At 39.7% G+C, this 13,631-nt stretch overlaps 1 protein-coding gene across 2 annotated transcripts in view; it reads left to right on the top strand.

The window, feature by feature from the left end:
- The window catches only part of MYO16 (myosin XVI), a 626,143-nt gene that overhangs the window by 496,294 nt on the left and 116,218 nt on the right, over window positions 1-13,631 (top strand). For both annotated transcript variants that reach the window (XM_023217640.2, XM_023217641.2), the window contains exon 28: window positions 3,604-3,706. In XM_023217640.2, the coding sequence (XP_023073408.1) occupies window positions 3,604-3,706 (103 nt within the window). The remainder of the gene's footprint in view (window positions 1-3,603; window positions 3,707-13,631) is intronic.

Raw genomic sequence — 13,631 nt, 5'->3', positions numbered from 1 at the left:
GGGATGCCCATAGCCTTCTGGGTGGTCCACATTCACTGTCCGTTGCACAGCTTACTCCTGTTTCCCAACCCTCTACATATCCCACGTCATACCCATTTGCCCTGCCCTGTTATACAGGGGAAATTCCCTTTATTCTTCTGCAGAAACCCCAATAAAAATTAATAAAGTAAAATAAAACACACAGCTACCAACTTTAGTACATGGCATGTAAGAAATCACATTCTTGTCACCTATCAAAAGCAAAACAATTCCTGAGTACATCACCCATCAACAAATCACTGTAGTCCATTTAGTGTGAGCAAAATGATGAGCCACCTTTTTCATATCCTTGCCTCTGGCACTGCAATTTCAGTGTCAGTTACTTCAGTCTCAGTCTCTGTTACTTACCATTTTTTGTATTTTTATGCTTTCCTATGCACTAAGTTTGATACACGAGCAAAAATCTATCTGTGAGAAGGAAGGGTGGTTGCTGATACGGATAAATTCATTCTGGTTTATGGCTAGCAAGATTATGAGGATTCTCAATCCAGGAAAAGTCATACACTGACTTTTCAGTGAGAATGCTGAAGATTTAAGAAAGGAAATAAGAAATGTCTTCAGCTGAGATGGTAACTGGGTACTGTCTTTGTCAGTTCAAGCTGCTGTCCCAAATTATAATAGACTGGGTGGCTCATGAGCAACACAGAAAGTGCTCATAGTCCTGGATGAGCAACAGAAAGTTCTCATAGTCCGGGAGGGTGGGAAGTCCAAGATAAAGTTGTCAGCAAATTCAGTATTCAGTGGAAGCTCACTTCCTGGTTTGGAGAGAGCCTTCTTGTTCTCTCTATGAACGGTGTTCTCACATGGTGTTAGGTTAGTGCAAAAGTAATTGCAGTTTCGAGCCGTGAACATTAAGTCATTATAACTAGACTCAAACACATCTTTATTAATCAAAATAGGAACCATTACAATCAACACATTCTTGCCATTGCGAAGTAAGTTTTGTTTATCCCTGTAGTGTAAAATTCTGTGCTTTAAGAATCGACAAACTCTTGGATAGCATTTTCTGCATCCCACCACTTGCGGAAGCATTTTCCCTGCAAAAAGTTGTTGAGATGCTTGGAGAAGTGGTAGGTGGTTGGCGAGAGGTCAGGTGAATATGGTGGATGAGGCAAAACTTCGTAGCCCGTCTTTCCACTTTTGGTTGTGTGACGTGCAGCCAGGCGCTGTGGTGGAGAAGAATAGGGCCCTTACTGTTGACCACTGCCAGCTGCAGGTGTTGCAGTTTTTGGTGCATCTCATCTATTTGCTGAGCATACTTCTCAGATGTAATGGTTTCGCTGGGATTCAGAAAGCTGTAGTGGATCAAACCGGCAGCAGACCACCAGACAGTGACGTGACCTGTTTTTCGGTGCAAGTTTGGCTTTGGGAAGTGCTTTGGAGCTTCTTCTTGGTCCAGCCACTGAGCTGGTCATCGCTGGTTGTCATATAAAATCCACTTTCGTCATGCATCATAATCTGATCAAGAAATGGTTCATGGTTGTGCATAGAATAAGAGTACTTTGAAACAACATTTTTTTTTGATTCTCAGTTAGCTCATGAGTCACCCACTTATTGAGCTTTGTCACCTTCCCAATTTGCTTCAAATGTCAAACAACCTTAGAATGTTCGACCTTGAGGTCTTTGGCAACTTCTCATGTAGTTGTAAGACGATCAGCTTGGAGGATTGCTCTCAGTTGGTCATTGTCAGCTTCCATTGGTCAACCACTACACTCCTCATCTTCAAGGCTCTCGTCTCTTTAGCAAAACTTCTTGAACCACACTGCACTGTATGTTCATTAGCAGCTCCTGGGCCAAATGCATTGTTGATGTTGTGAGTTGTCTCCACTCTTTTACGACCCATTTTGAACCTAAATAAGAAAATTGCTCGAATTTGCTTTTTGTTTTTGAGACAGAGTCTGCTCTGTTGCCCACGCTGGAGTGCAGTGGTGCCATCTCGGCTCACTGCAAGCTCTGCCTCCTGGGTTCACGCCATTCTCCTGCCTCTGCCTCCCGAGTAGCTGGGACTACAGGCACCCGCCACCATGCCCGGAAATTTGCTTTTTATCTAACATTATTCTCATAGTCTAAAATAAATATAAACAGCAAGTAATAAGTCATTAGCAAAAAAAGTAAAGCAAGAAATGCACACTAACATGATGTATAACATAACCACATTTATTTAAGAATGTATTCCAATATCAAATGGCAAATTTCAACAATGTGAAAACCACATTTGCATTTACACTGACCTACTAGAAAGGACCAAGCCTGTTCTCTTCAGCCTCCTCTAAGTGCGCTAATCCCATTCGTGAAAGCTCCACCCTCATAACTCAATCACCTATCAAAGGCCCCACCTCTTAGTACCATCATATTGGGGGTTAGGATTTGAACGCAGGGATTTTGATATACATTCTGTCCGTGGCAGGTGTGTTTCCCAGCCTGTGTTACACACCAGACTGCACTGCCGCACATGTGAGCCCTCGTTTACCCACAGTACCTGCCGAAATAAGACACACATGTGATTCCTGTATGGCTGTCCATGGGATATGTCCCATACTCCCACTGCTTTCTCCAAGGAAAGCAAGTAAATAAAGATGTGTAGGCAAAACACTCCCTCCCTTAATTGCACTAAGGAAACGGAGTAAACTCATTTTAGCAGGTCCCAAATTTACTGCAGTGAACTTTAGATGAAGCACTAAGGTATTACACAGAAAATAACAGAAAACTGATGACTTCAGCTTTGGCATTGCGTTTCCTTCAGCTTGCAGAACAGCCCAACATGAGAATCGTAAACACAGAAGGCAACAGGATACAAGTGCGTGTATCTTTGCTCATTTCCTTTTTGGTTTTCTCCTCTTCCTCCTCCTCCATTGTAGCCTTGCCTATATCTCAGGTTAACCACTGTAAGTACAAAGGGAATTTTCCATGGATTTTTTTAAGTGAGTGATACAATTTTAGAAGTCATTTTTGAAAAACCTATAGGAAACTATTATATTGCCATGAATTTCAGCTAAGGAATGGAAGTCAATTGGCCACTGATACTTTACAAAATAAAAATGTCCCAGAATATTTTAAATATTCAGTATCTAATATATGGGGAAGAAGCGATTCTATCTCTCAAATAAGTATTCTGAATGAACGTTTTGGTATTCCATTATTATAGACTCTAGTTACATCTGAATTCACTCTTAAGTGGCCATAAAGAATGCTCAGATTTCTTAAAGGGTATGTTTTTAAGGAGCATGCCAAATGTTTAAAAATGGCTAATGGATTAATTTTCATATTTTCATTCCCTTCAAATTTCCTTTGGTTAAATGGTTTGAATTGCTCCATGACAGTGCTAAACATATATTAGAGGACTGAAAAATATATTTGATGCATTGTAAAAACGATTTCCCTTGTAAAAGATAAGGATTATTTCCAGTTCCCTAGTAAATGCACAGTGAACAGGTATTTGGGTATTCCTGGGATAAAGAAAGACGGGGAAACTTGGGAAACGATGTAACAAAGACAGCCCTGTTGAATGTGATTATATGCTTGGCAAATGCAGTCATTGCTTTCTGTCTCTGCTGCTTTTCACAGGTATAAGCCGCTGGCTGATACGTTCCTGCGTGAGAAGAAGGAACATTCGGCTGCAGAGCGATGTCGGCTTGTTCTCCAGCAGTGTAAATTACAAGGCTGGCAGGTCGGTGACCTACAAGCTATGAAAATACCACTTTACGATTTTAAATAAATGAGCTGAGTCATTGCAGGGAGCCACCAGAGTCTTCCTGGCAAAAACAAATTCCTTTGATGTGTTTGGCAAGGCGTGACATTCAGTGTATTCCCTGGAAATTTGTCATTCTTTATGACTTGCTGATTTTAACATCTTGCAGCCAACATGAGGAAATCTAAGAGGCTCCCTTTACAACCATGACAGAAGCTCATGAGCCCCATTCTGTTCGCCCATGTGTCAGATTCATACCTTGTCGCTAAAGCAGTTTGTCGTGTTTACCCGTAGCAGGAGTCAGAGCAGCCAAAATTGAAGAACTAAGGTTGTTCTGTGTGCAGAGTTGGTCTCTCACAAGTGCATGTTTGACCTGGACTTCCCTGGCTCGTTCAAGTCTCACTCGCTCCCCTTTTTTCTGTTTCTCGTTGCCCTGCTTCTCGCTTGCCTTACAGTCAGACTGTCACTATGCTTTGAACCTCGTTTGTTGGCAAAAGCCTCATAATTGGAAACACTTTATTATAGCCTGTGATCGATTTGAATGGCAGAACCTAGGGGCCAGTGAAAGCTGTAGCTAGACTTGCAGAAAAAGAAAATAACCTGAGACAAAATTACAGGCAAATGTTCACCAGAAACAGGAGAAGATGGTTCCAGATTTTGTTAAATGCGTTCAACAACATCAGAGTCCATCCTTGACTCATTTTAGGAAGACGAGGTTTGAAGTGAGAAGAGCAGATTAGGGCAGCAATGGGAAACCACGCAGTCCATGACACCAGGAATTATTTGGAAGTTTCTTGCTGTAAATCCACGAAAAGTGCGTAGGTGGCAGAAACAACGGTAGCTAAAAGCTTTGGTAAAAACATGACGATGACTGGAAAGTAGACATAATTTGCATCTTTAAAAAGTGATAGGGAGAATATGAGTAAAAGTACATGATAATTGATGAGTCAAAGGATGAGGACTTGGCTTTAGAAATGACATGAGCTCATGATTCAGAATTGCTGAATAGGTCCAAAAGTGGCCCAGTTCTAAGTAAAACAGGGAGGGAAGATTGGATTGACACTCGCACACTCATCTGTCTATGACAAAGAACAAAGAACCTAGAATTTTGGCATTGATGAGTAATGATTTAATTGTCTGTGCCACCCAATCTTTTTCTTTGTTATCTTTTTTCCTTTTCTTTTTCTTTTTTTTTTTTTTTTAACTAATAATGAAATTTGAACTTTAAATAACAATCTGAAGGAGGAAGCTTACTCAGTCTGAAGTTGTCAGTGATGCACATCAGTGCCAAAAGATTGGGTAAAAAGGGAAGGAGGAAGAAGGAGGAATTACTAACCAGAAGTGATATCCGCCAACCCCTCCAGAGTCAGTGACATAGGGGTAGGATTCACATATATCAGCGTTTGTTCGGTCTATAGGTAACTGAAGTCAGTTCAACAGAATCATTGCTGAGATTTTGAATAAGTAATTATATAGTAGTAGTCCACCGATGATGTACCACTAAGATATTCTTATTGTATTCTTTTGCTTTTAAGGAATACTTACAGATTATGATATACACATATATGTATATATATATGTATATGTGTGTGTGTGTGTGTGTATATATATTTGTGAGATAGATGTGTGTGTATGAGGGAAAGAGAGAGGGAGAATTTTTATTTGTAGAAGGAAGCAAGGGAATCTGGAATAATTATTTTTTTTGTTTTTATTATTATACTTTTAGTTCTAGGGTACATGTGCATAATGTGCAGGTTTGTTACATACGTATACTTGTGCCATGTTGGTGTGCTGCACCCATCAACTCGTCAGCACCCATCAATTCGTCATTTATATCAGGTATAACTCCCAATGCAATCCCGCCCCCCTCCCCCCTCCCCCTGATAGGCCCTGGTGTGTGATGTTCCCCTTCCTGAGTCCAAGTGATGTCATTGTTCAGTTCCCACCTATGAGTGAGAACGTGCGGTGTTTGGTTTTCTCTTCTTGTGATAGTTTGCTAAGAATGATGGTTTCCAGCTGCATCCATGTCCCTACAAAGGACGCAAACTCATCCTTTTTTATGGCTGCATAATATTCCATGGTGTATATGTGCCACATTTTCTTAATCCAGTCTGTCACAGATGGACATTTGGGTTGATTCCAAGACTTTGCTATTGTGAATAGTGCCGCAGTAAACATACGTGTGCATGTGTCTTTATAGCAGCATGATTTATAATCCTTTGGGTATATACCCAGTAGTGGGATGGCTGGGTCATATGGTACATCTAGATCTAGATCCTTGAGGAATCGCCATACTGTTTTCCATAATGGTTGAACTAGTTTACAATCCCACCAACAGTGTAAAAGTGTTCCTATTTCTCCACATCCTCTCCAGCACCTGTTGTTTCCTGACTTTTGAATGATTGCCATTCTAACTGGTGTGAGATGGTATCTCATTGTGGTTTTGATTTGCATTTCTCTGATGGCCAGTGATGATGAGCATTTTTTCATGTGTCTGTTGGCTGTATGAATGTCTTCTTTTGAGAAATGTCTGTTCATATCCTTTGCCCACTTTTTGATGGGGTTGTTTGTTTTTTTCTTGTAAATTTGTTTGAGTTCTTTGTAGATTCTGGATATTAGCCCTTTGTCAGATGAGTAGATTGCAAAAATTTTCTCCCATTCTGTAGGTTGCCTGTTCACTCTGATGGTAGTTTCTTTTGCTGTGCAGAAGCTCTTTAGTTTAATCAGATCCCATTTGTCAATTTTGGCTTTTGCTGCCGTTGCTTTTGGTGTTTTAGACATGAAGTCCTTGCCCATGCCTATGTCCTGAATGGTACCACCTAGGTTTTCTTCTAGGGTTTTTATGGTATTAGGTCTAACATTTAAGTCTCTAATCCATCTTGAATTAATTTTCGTATAAGGAGTAAGGAAAGGATCCAGTTTCAGCTTTCTACTTATGGCTAGCCAATTTTCCCAGCACCATTTATTAAATAGGGAATCCTTTCCCCATTTCTTGTTTCTCTCAGGTTTGTCAAAGATCAGATGGCTGTAGATGTGTGGTATTATTTCTGAGGACTCTGTTCTGTTCCATTGGTCTATATCTCTGTTTTGGTACCAGTGCCAAGTCTGGAATAATTATTTTACTAAGAGAGTGATTGGAAGTAAACACAATAGCTGGGCAGTGATCCCTCTGATAGACCCCTGTAAAGTACAGGTCAAATATGAGAGGAGACCGGAAGACAAATCGGTATATCCTGCCAGCCATCATTTCTTCTGTATCGCTGCTTTTGCTAGGATACTTGAAATTGCAGCTGAGGATAGCATTAGATTGAAACATGCATCAGGACTTTCAACGAGAGCATTAACATTTTTTTAAAAGGGAAAGGGATCCCGTTTCATGGCACTATTTTCTCCACACTTTTCACCTGCCTGAAAAGAAGCTGAAAATACAAGACAAAAAAAATTAAAAGGAAAGAGAAATCAATGTGCTTATTCACTGAGCATATTTACTTATGAGTTCCCTGTTGTCTAGTCAGAAGAAAACAGTGTTTCTTCAGCTTCTTCAAGATGTAACCTGTGATGTACTTTATACTACCAGACAAATAATCAACTTCACAGAAATGAAGCTTATTCATACTTCACTTTTATATTGGTCTGACAAAGGAAAAAAAGCTTTTGTTAAAAAAAAAAAAGTAAATAAAACAAAACAAAAACCACTCAATCCTAACCTGGAAAGTTAGACTCCTCGGTTGCAAAAGCAAAGCATTTGTTTGAAATGCATTGCTAGTTACAGGAAGAATTCCTCCTTGTCTATTCTGTTTTTAATTGATACAGCAATGAAATCAGAAGCTGTTAGGCTGCAGGGACAAGGTTGCATCTGATGGTTGGTGTATCTGTAGCATTGTTGTATCTGTAGCATTGGTGTATCTGTAGCATTGTTGTATCTGTAGCATTGGTGTATCTGTAGCATTGTTGTATCTGTAGCATTTTGTTTCCAAATTGCTGAGAGTTACAATGTGTGTTTTCATTAGCCAGTCAGTTCATCCTTTAGTCCTGAGTGGCTAGCATGAAATGAATGGTTATTCTTTTCCATTTTTTTAAAAGCAGTGCTGGAGGACCGAAGAGATTAGAATTACATTTTGCTGCGTTAACTTGTATACAGTGTTAGCTAGAAATTCATTTCTTTTAACTGAAAATAGTAATTTCATTGTCATTCTAATGAGTCTTGGAGGTCTGGTGGGTTTTGTCTTCTCTCCTTAACTTTAATCAGACCCTGTAGAAGGAAAACCTTGAATCATCAGTATGAGATTGTAGCTCTGGAATTCTTATACCCTCCAACATTGTAGCAATTCAGTAAGCCTTGGTGCACATTTGATTTCCTTCTGTTTCAGACGAGGATAGAGATGTCATATCTTCAGTACTATTTTGTACACCGATCTATACACCTGTGTCTGCTTTTCATGCTTTAAGTAGTCACAGGTTTGTAGACTGCACATGAGGTTCTGGAATTTTTAATATTTAATAGGTAATAATTCCTGTCATCTGCAGAGTATATTACAACTATTCATAGTTTTTATTTTATTTTATTCGCGCCTGATAAAAAAAATCTGTGCAGAAAAGGAAAGTAGACAGTGTGTATAGGAGTGACCTTATTTTACATTTGAGGAAATTGAACCTCACAGAGAGCCCTTGTCTTAGTTAGAGATCAGTGTACTGATCAAAATATTAGGTGCAGTTAATATTCAGTTTCAGTGGGAGCACCAGTTCGCTGAGACCAACGTCTAGCTTTTACTATGTCATGTTCTTTCCACTGCATTTAACTCGATCTATATCTTTTAATATAACTATCTGAAGTCATTTTGCTCATATTACAGGACTTGAAAGGGATAGGTTATGCATCACAGTGCGAGCTCTGATCAAAGACACTCATACCCTTTATTCGTCTGAGCAGCCTTCCCCTTGTACATAGTGCCTTTTTTATGTTTAAAATTCGCCCAGCAAATGAAGGAAAAACAAGCGGACTGCTTCCCATTACAGGGTGACTCTGATCAGAATCCTTTTCTACCCAACTGTCAGCCAAACTGACCCTGAAATAGCACAATGCATTTGCACCCTCATTCCCAACTACATCTTGGAAACAAGAGGAGAAGGAAAAGGAGAAAAGGAGGAGTAAGGAAAGAAGAAGATAGAGAAGGAGAAGAACTGGAATCAAGTGAAGAGTCTCAGGAAGCATTTGATATTGATTATAATTCTGAGAGTTAAGACCTAGATGTGACTCAGGCCATCCAGAGGAAATGACACGGGTGGGGGCAACTCATGGGCGGTGCTGGTAGAAATGCAGGTCAAAGGAGCATTGCTGCACCTTCGCACCTAGAGCAAAGGCAGTTTGAGAACAGTTTATTAGGCTATTTCCACAGATCTGCACCGTTTCCAGTATACCGAGTTTTGCTCACATGCCAATTCTCAGTGAGGCATTCCCTGGCTACTAGATTTTAGATTCTCATTATCCTCGACCTTCCTACTGCATCTTCTCATCCTTTTCTCTGCTTCGTTCTTCTCCATGGTGCCTAGGACCTTCTGTTACACTTCAGATTGGAATCCTTAACATGCTGTTCACCACCTTCCCTCCATAGTGTGGGAGCTCCATCCCAAGAGCTTTGTGTCTGCAGCTTACTGCTGCATCCCCAGCATAGAAGCCAGAGAAAGACACAGGACAGACACTCTGTGCCTGGAAGCTGGGCCAAGAAGTGAGTTTCTGTAAATAAGAAACTACCAAACAATACAGTATACTTGATGTGGATTCAAAGACATGTAAGAACTTTTATAGGCTGGGTGCAGTGGCTCGTGCTTTGTAATCCCAGCACTTTGGGAGGCTGAGGTGAGTGGATCTCCTGGGGTCAGGAGTTCAAGACCAGCCTGGCCAACGCGGTGAAACCCCGTCTCTACTAAAAATACAAAAAATCAGCCGGGCCTGGTGATGCTTGTATTTCCAGCTACTCAGGAGGCTGAGGCAGGAGAATGGCTTGAACCTGGGAGGTGGAGGTTGTAGTGAGCGGAGATTGTGCCGTTGCACTCCAGCCTGTGCAACAAGAGTGAAACTCCGTCTCAAAACAAACAAACAAACAAGAAAACCTTTTAAAATGTATAGTTTTGAAATGAAGTTAGAATCAAATGGAACTTTAGCTTTATATCTGTGTTTATACGATACATGTATTAATGCATTACTTCTATAATTACCAATAATTTTTAAAATTTGAAACTACTACATAAATATAATTTCAGCATAGAATACTGTATAGGGTCAAATGAACTATTTTAAACATTTGTGAAAAAGCTGTAAGTCACACGGCATTTTGCACCAAAGCATTTTTGTTTTCCAATATATAATTTCTGTTATATCTTTTATACCGCTAGCCTGTACTTCTCAAAGGAATCTCTTGCCTTCTTTCATATAATTTGACCTGGTCACCACAAGTTTTGGCAAACTCATGCATGTTGCTGTTTCCTTAACATACTCAAAATTGCTACTTTTACATAATGTGGTTTGATTTTGAAGAAAGGAAAATCAAGATGTAGTGGTGGCTAGAAGGGAATCTTTCACGTTGGTGGCTTCTTATGTTTACAGTGAAATGATATATTTTAAAAACATGGTGGACTAGTCAGAGCCACGTCCTTATTTGCAAAGTGGGATTTATGTAACTTGTTTGCAAAAAGGAATGGAAGTGTTTTGAAATGATTTGAATAGGACCTGCATGACTAACTTCTAGCGCCGTTTTCTGTCTCAGCAGATACAGCTTTCTTTATGAAACAAAGAGTTCATGGATTACTTCACTATGGAAAAATATCCAAATAGTTTGAATTCACTCATAGTTTGAAAACAAGTTAAATTAAGCCAGTAGTTATTAACCCTCTGCTATTTGTTCTATTATTGTTATTATTCAGGTATTTTGCTTGTCTACATATATGCATTTTAAATTCAGTGCTATCTTAAGGTAACTTGGAAAGGATCCCTCTGGAATTGTGTACAGTTAATCAGGCTATTAGCCCAAATTTCTCCAAGCCACAGAAAAGTGACTGGACAGCAGTTAGGCCCATGTGGAACATGCTTGTTTTTCGTGTTATGTCATTTATGTAAAATGAAAACCTTTGAAGCTAATTCTAAGTGGAAAAATAAGTGGTATAATCTGATTTTCACACATTTTATATGCATCAACTGGTTATAGGATGATTTCTTCTGTGTAGTTATTTGAATGCTATATTCATTTTAAAGCCATCTGGAGGGATGACGAATGAAGAAACAAATCTGTCAGAGTCGGTCCATGTGATACCAGGGGTGCTGCTTCGGAACACACAGCACCCGGAGAGTCGAGAGGGGGACTGCACGGATGTGGCTCTGTGCAGAAAGTCTTTCCCGGTGGTACTTTTCACTGTGCAAGCAGATGTCGAGAACTTTGGGGTGAAAGAAGTTTTGTGAGCAGGCAAAGAAGAGTGGCCTGTGTGTCCCCTTTGAGGCAGGAACTTGTGGTATCTGTTACTGGAAATTGTGGAAGGAGAAGTTGAGATCTTAACCTTCGAGATGACATATGATCTATGATTTTAAGGATGAGGAGTCAGACACATAGATCCTTCTGGTGGCTTACTCAAGATTATACAGACAGGAAGAAAGAAACAAAATTAGAACATCAACTTCGTCCCAAGTACAGGCATGATACGATACTTACTCTTGTGTGTGTGCATGCGTGGATGTGAAAGAGACAGAGAGAGAGGCTCTTAAAGAACTATCAAAGGATACTCACAAAAAACATACTCCAAATTGTAATGAGATATACTTTTCCTATTTGTGTTTACTCCTGAACAAAGAAATTCACAATCTTTTTTTATCATTGTCTTCTAATGTAATGTTTATGGAATAGTCTAGATTTTGTTACCTAAATAGTTTGAAATAAGTCATAGTTTGAAAACGAGTTAAATTAAGTTATGATCTTTGAAGGATTTGCTCATATATTGCTAAGAATTGCAACATTAACATTTTACCATAACATTACATAAAATCAGTTGGGTGAAGGTTTTATTATTTCATTAATCTGCAATAGTACAGTAGAGAAAATAAAATAGAAGAGCAAGGAACTGTTAAAGTTTTAACTACCTCCCACTTTTTTTACAGTCTCTGTGATGAGACAATTGTATTAGGGCCCTAGGTTCTTATTAGTACGATAAATTAATGGTTTATAACCTTTGTTTTACTACTCAGGGAGCACTCCATAAATCAACTGTAAGTACAAGCTAGAAAATAGCCTATCAAATGATTCTTTCTTTTGTATCCTTTCTCCTTCTCTGGAATTATAAATGTTGAAAATAATAAGCATTAGGAACCTAAGAGTACACCTTGAAACGATGTACATTCTATTGGCAATCACCATAGGTATTATATTCTATGTGTGTGTGCCTGTGTGTATTTCCTTTCTTCTTTTGTGCCAAACACATGCATACACACACGCCATATACATATATGGCGCATTTTTGTTATAAAAGTAGTATGTATCCTTGATAAGAAATTTGAAAAATAGAAAAAAAACTGAGGAAGAAAATGCAGTCTACCAGAATTGAACTACCTAAAGATAACTGCTGAAAATATTTGGTGCATCATCATTCACTGTGTTTTTAAAAATATTACATGTATTTGATCCCTACTCAATGTATCTTTCTCCCTTTCCACACTTAACTTTCTGAGGACAGGTGTCATGTAGCCATGTTCTTTTGTATTTTTGCTTGTGCGCGCGCGTGCGTGTGCACGTGTGCATGTGCGTGCGTGTGCATGTGTATGTGTGTGCGCGTATGCGCGTGTGTGTGCCTGTGCGTGTGTTTGCATGCGTGTGTGTGTTTCACTATGACATCTCTTACAGGGTCTGGCACATAGTGTGTATACAACTTGTGTTTGTTGAATGAATGAACGAATGAATGAACCTCCTACCAATGACCACATCTTCCCTTTGCCAATGAAAGTATCTGCAGTAAGTTTGGGCGACATGTGTGATAGTTTCTGCCTTTCACTCAGCTTCATTATGCATGAAGAGTAATATCTCAAAGTACTATCTGGCACTAATTGCTGATTAAAACTGACTTGTCCTATGCCTAATCCAACTTTGATCTCTTAGAAATCCGTCTGTTTTCCTCTACTTCAAATTTATTGATTGATTCAGCAAGCATTTATTGATCACCTTGTGAATTCCCCAAATTAGGCAAGGCAATTGCGATGGCTTACAGTCTGCTGGGGGAGAAACAGTCAGCTTTAAACTAATAAATAATCACAGATTAGGATCCAGGTGCAAAAAGAGCAAAATGGACACTGCAGTAGTGAACTGGAGGGTTACTGACCTAGACAGGGCAGTTGTCATGCAGGGAATTTCTGGGACAGTCACATGCAGGCCCAGATCTGAAGGGTGAGAAGGAGCTGGGGACGTGCCGAGGCAGGACCAAGGGTCCCAGGGTGAGTGTGCTGAGCTCCTGAGGTGAGGACCTCCTGGGAGAACCGACAGGAGAGCAGGAGGGCTGGAGAGAGAACCAGCTGAGAACGGCAGACAGGGATGCTACAAAGTCGTGTTTCTCAACCTTTATGTTTTCATTATTGCCCCACGAAGGAGAAAAATTGAGAGAATAAGAAATAATTTAGTTCTGGGGAGGCAAAAATAACTTTGCTATTACAGCAGTTTCTGACCTTCAAAGCTCAGTCCTGCTGGATAATGTGAGGCCCCTAACAACTGGTGAAAGAAGGGCGTTTGTGCCGGTGCCTACTGAGAGATCCAACTCCATCACTTCTATGTCAATATAAATTTCCCCAACTTCAAGATTATTTAGTCATTCGATAGGCATTTACTGAGCACCTATTATATGGCCAGAAGCCTTGTAATTGCTAACATGTTTTTCT

This window comes from Piliocolobus tephrosceles, chromosome X (assembly GCF_002776525.5).
Source record: "Piliocolobus tephrosceles isolate RC106 chromosome X, ASM277652v3, whole genome shotgun sequence".
Classification (NCBI taxonomy): domain Eukaryota; kingdom Metazoa; phylum Chordata; class Mammalia; order Primates; family Cercopithecidae; genus Piliocolobus; species Piliocolobus tephrosceles.
The sequence above is the reverse complement of the archived record's forward strand: the minus strand, read 5'-3'. Positions and strand labels throughout refer to the sequence as shown.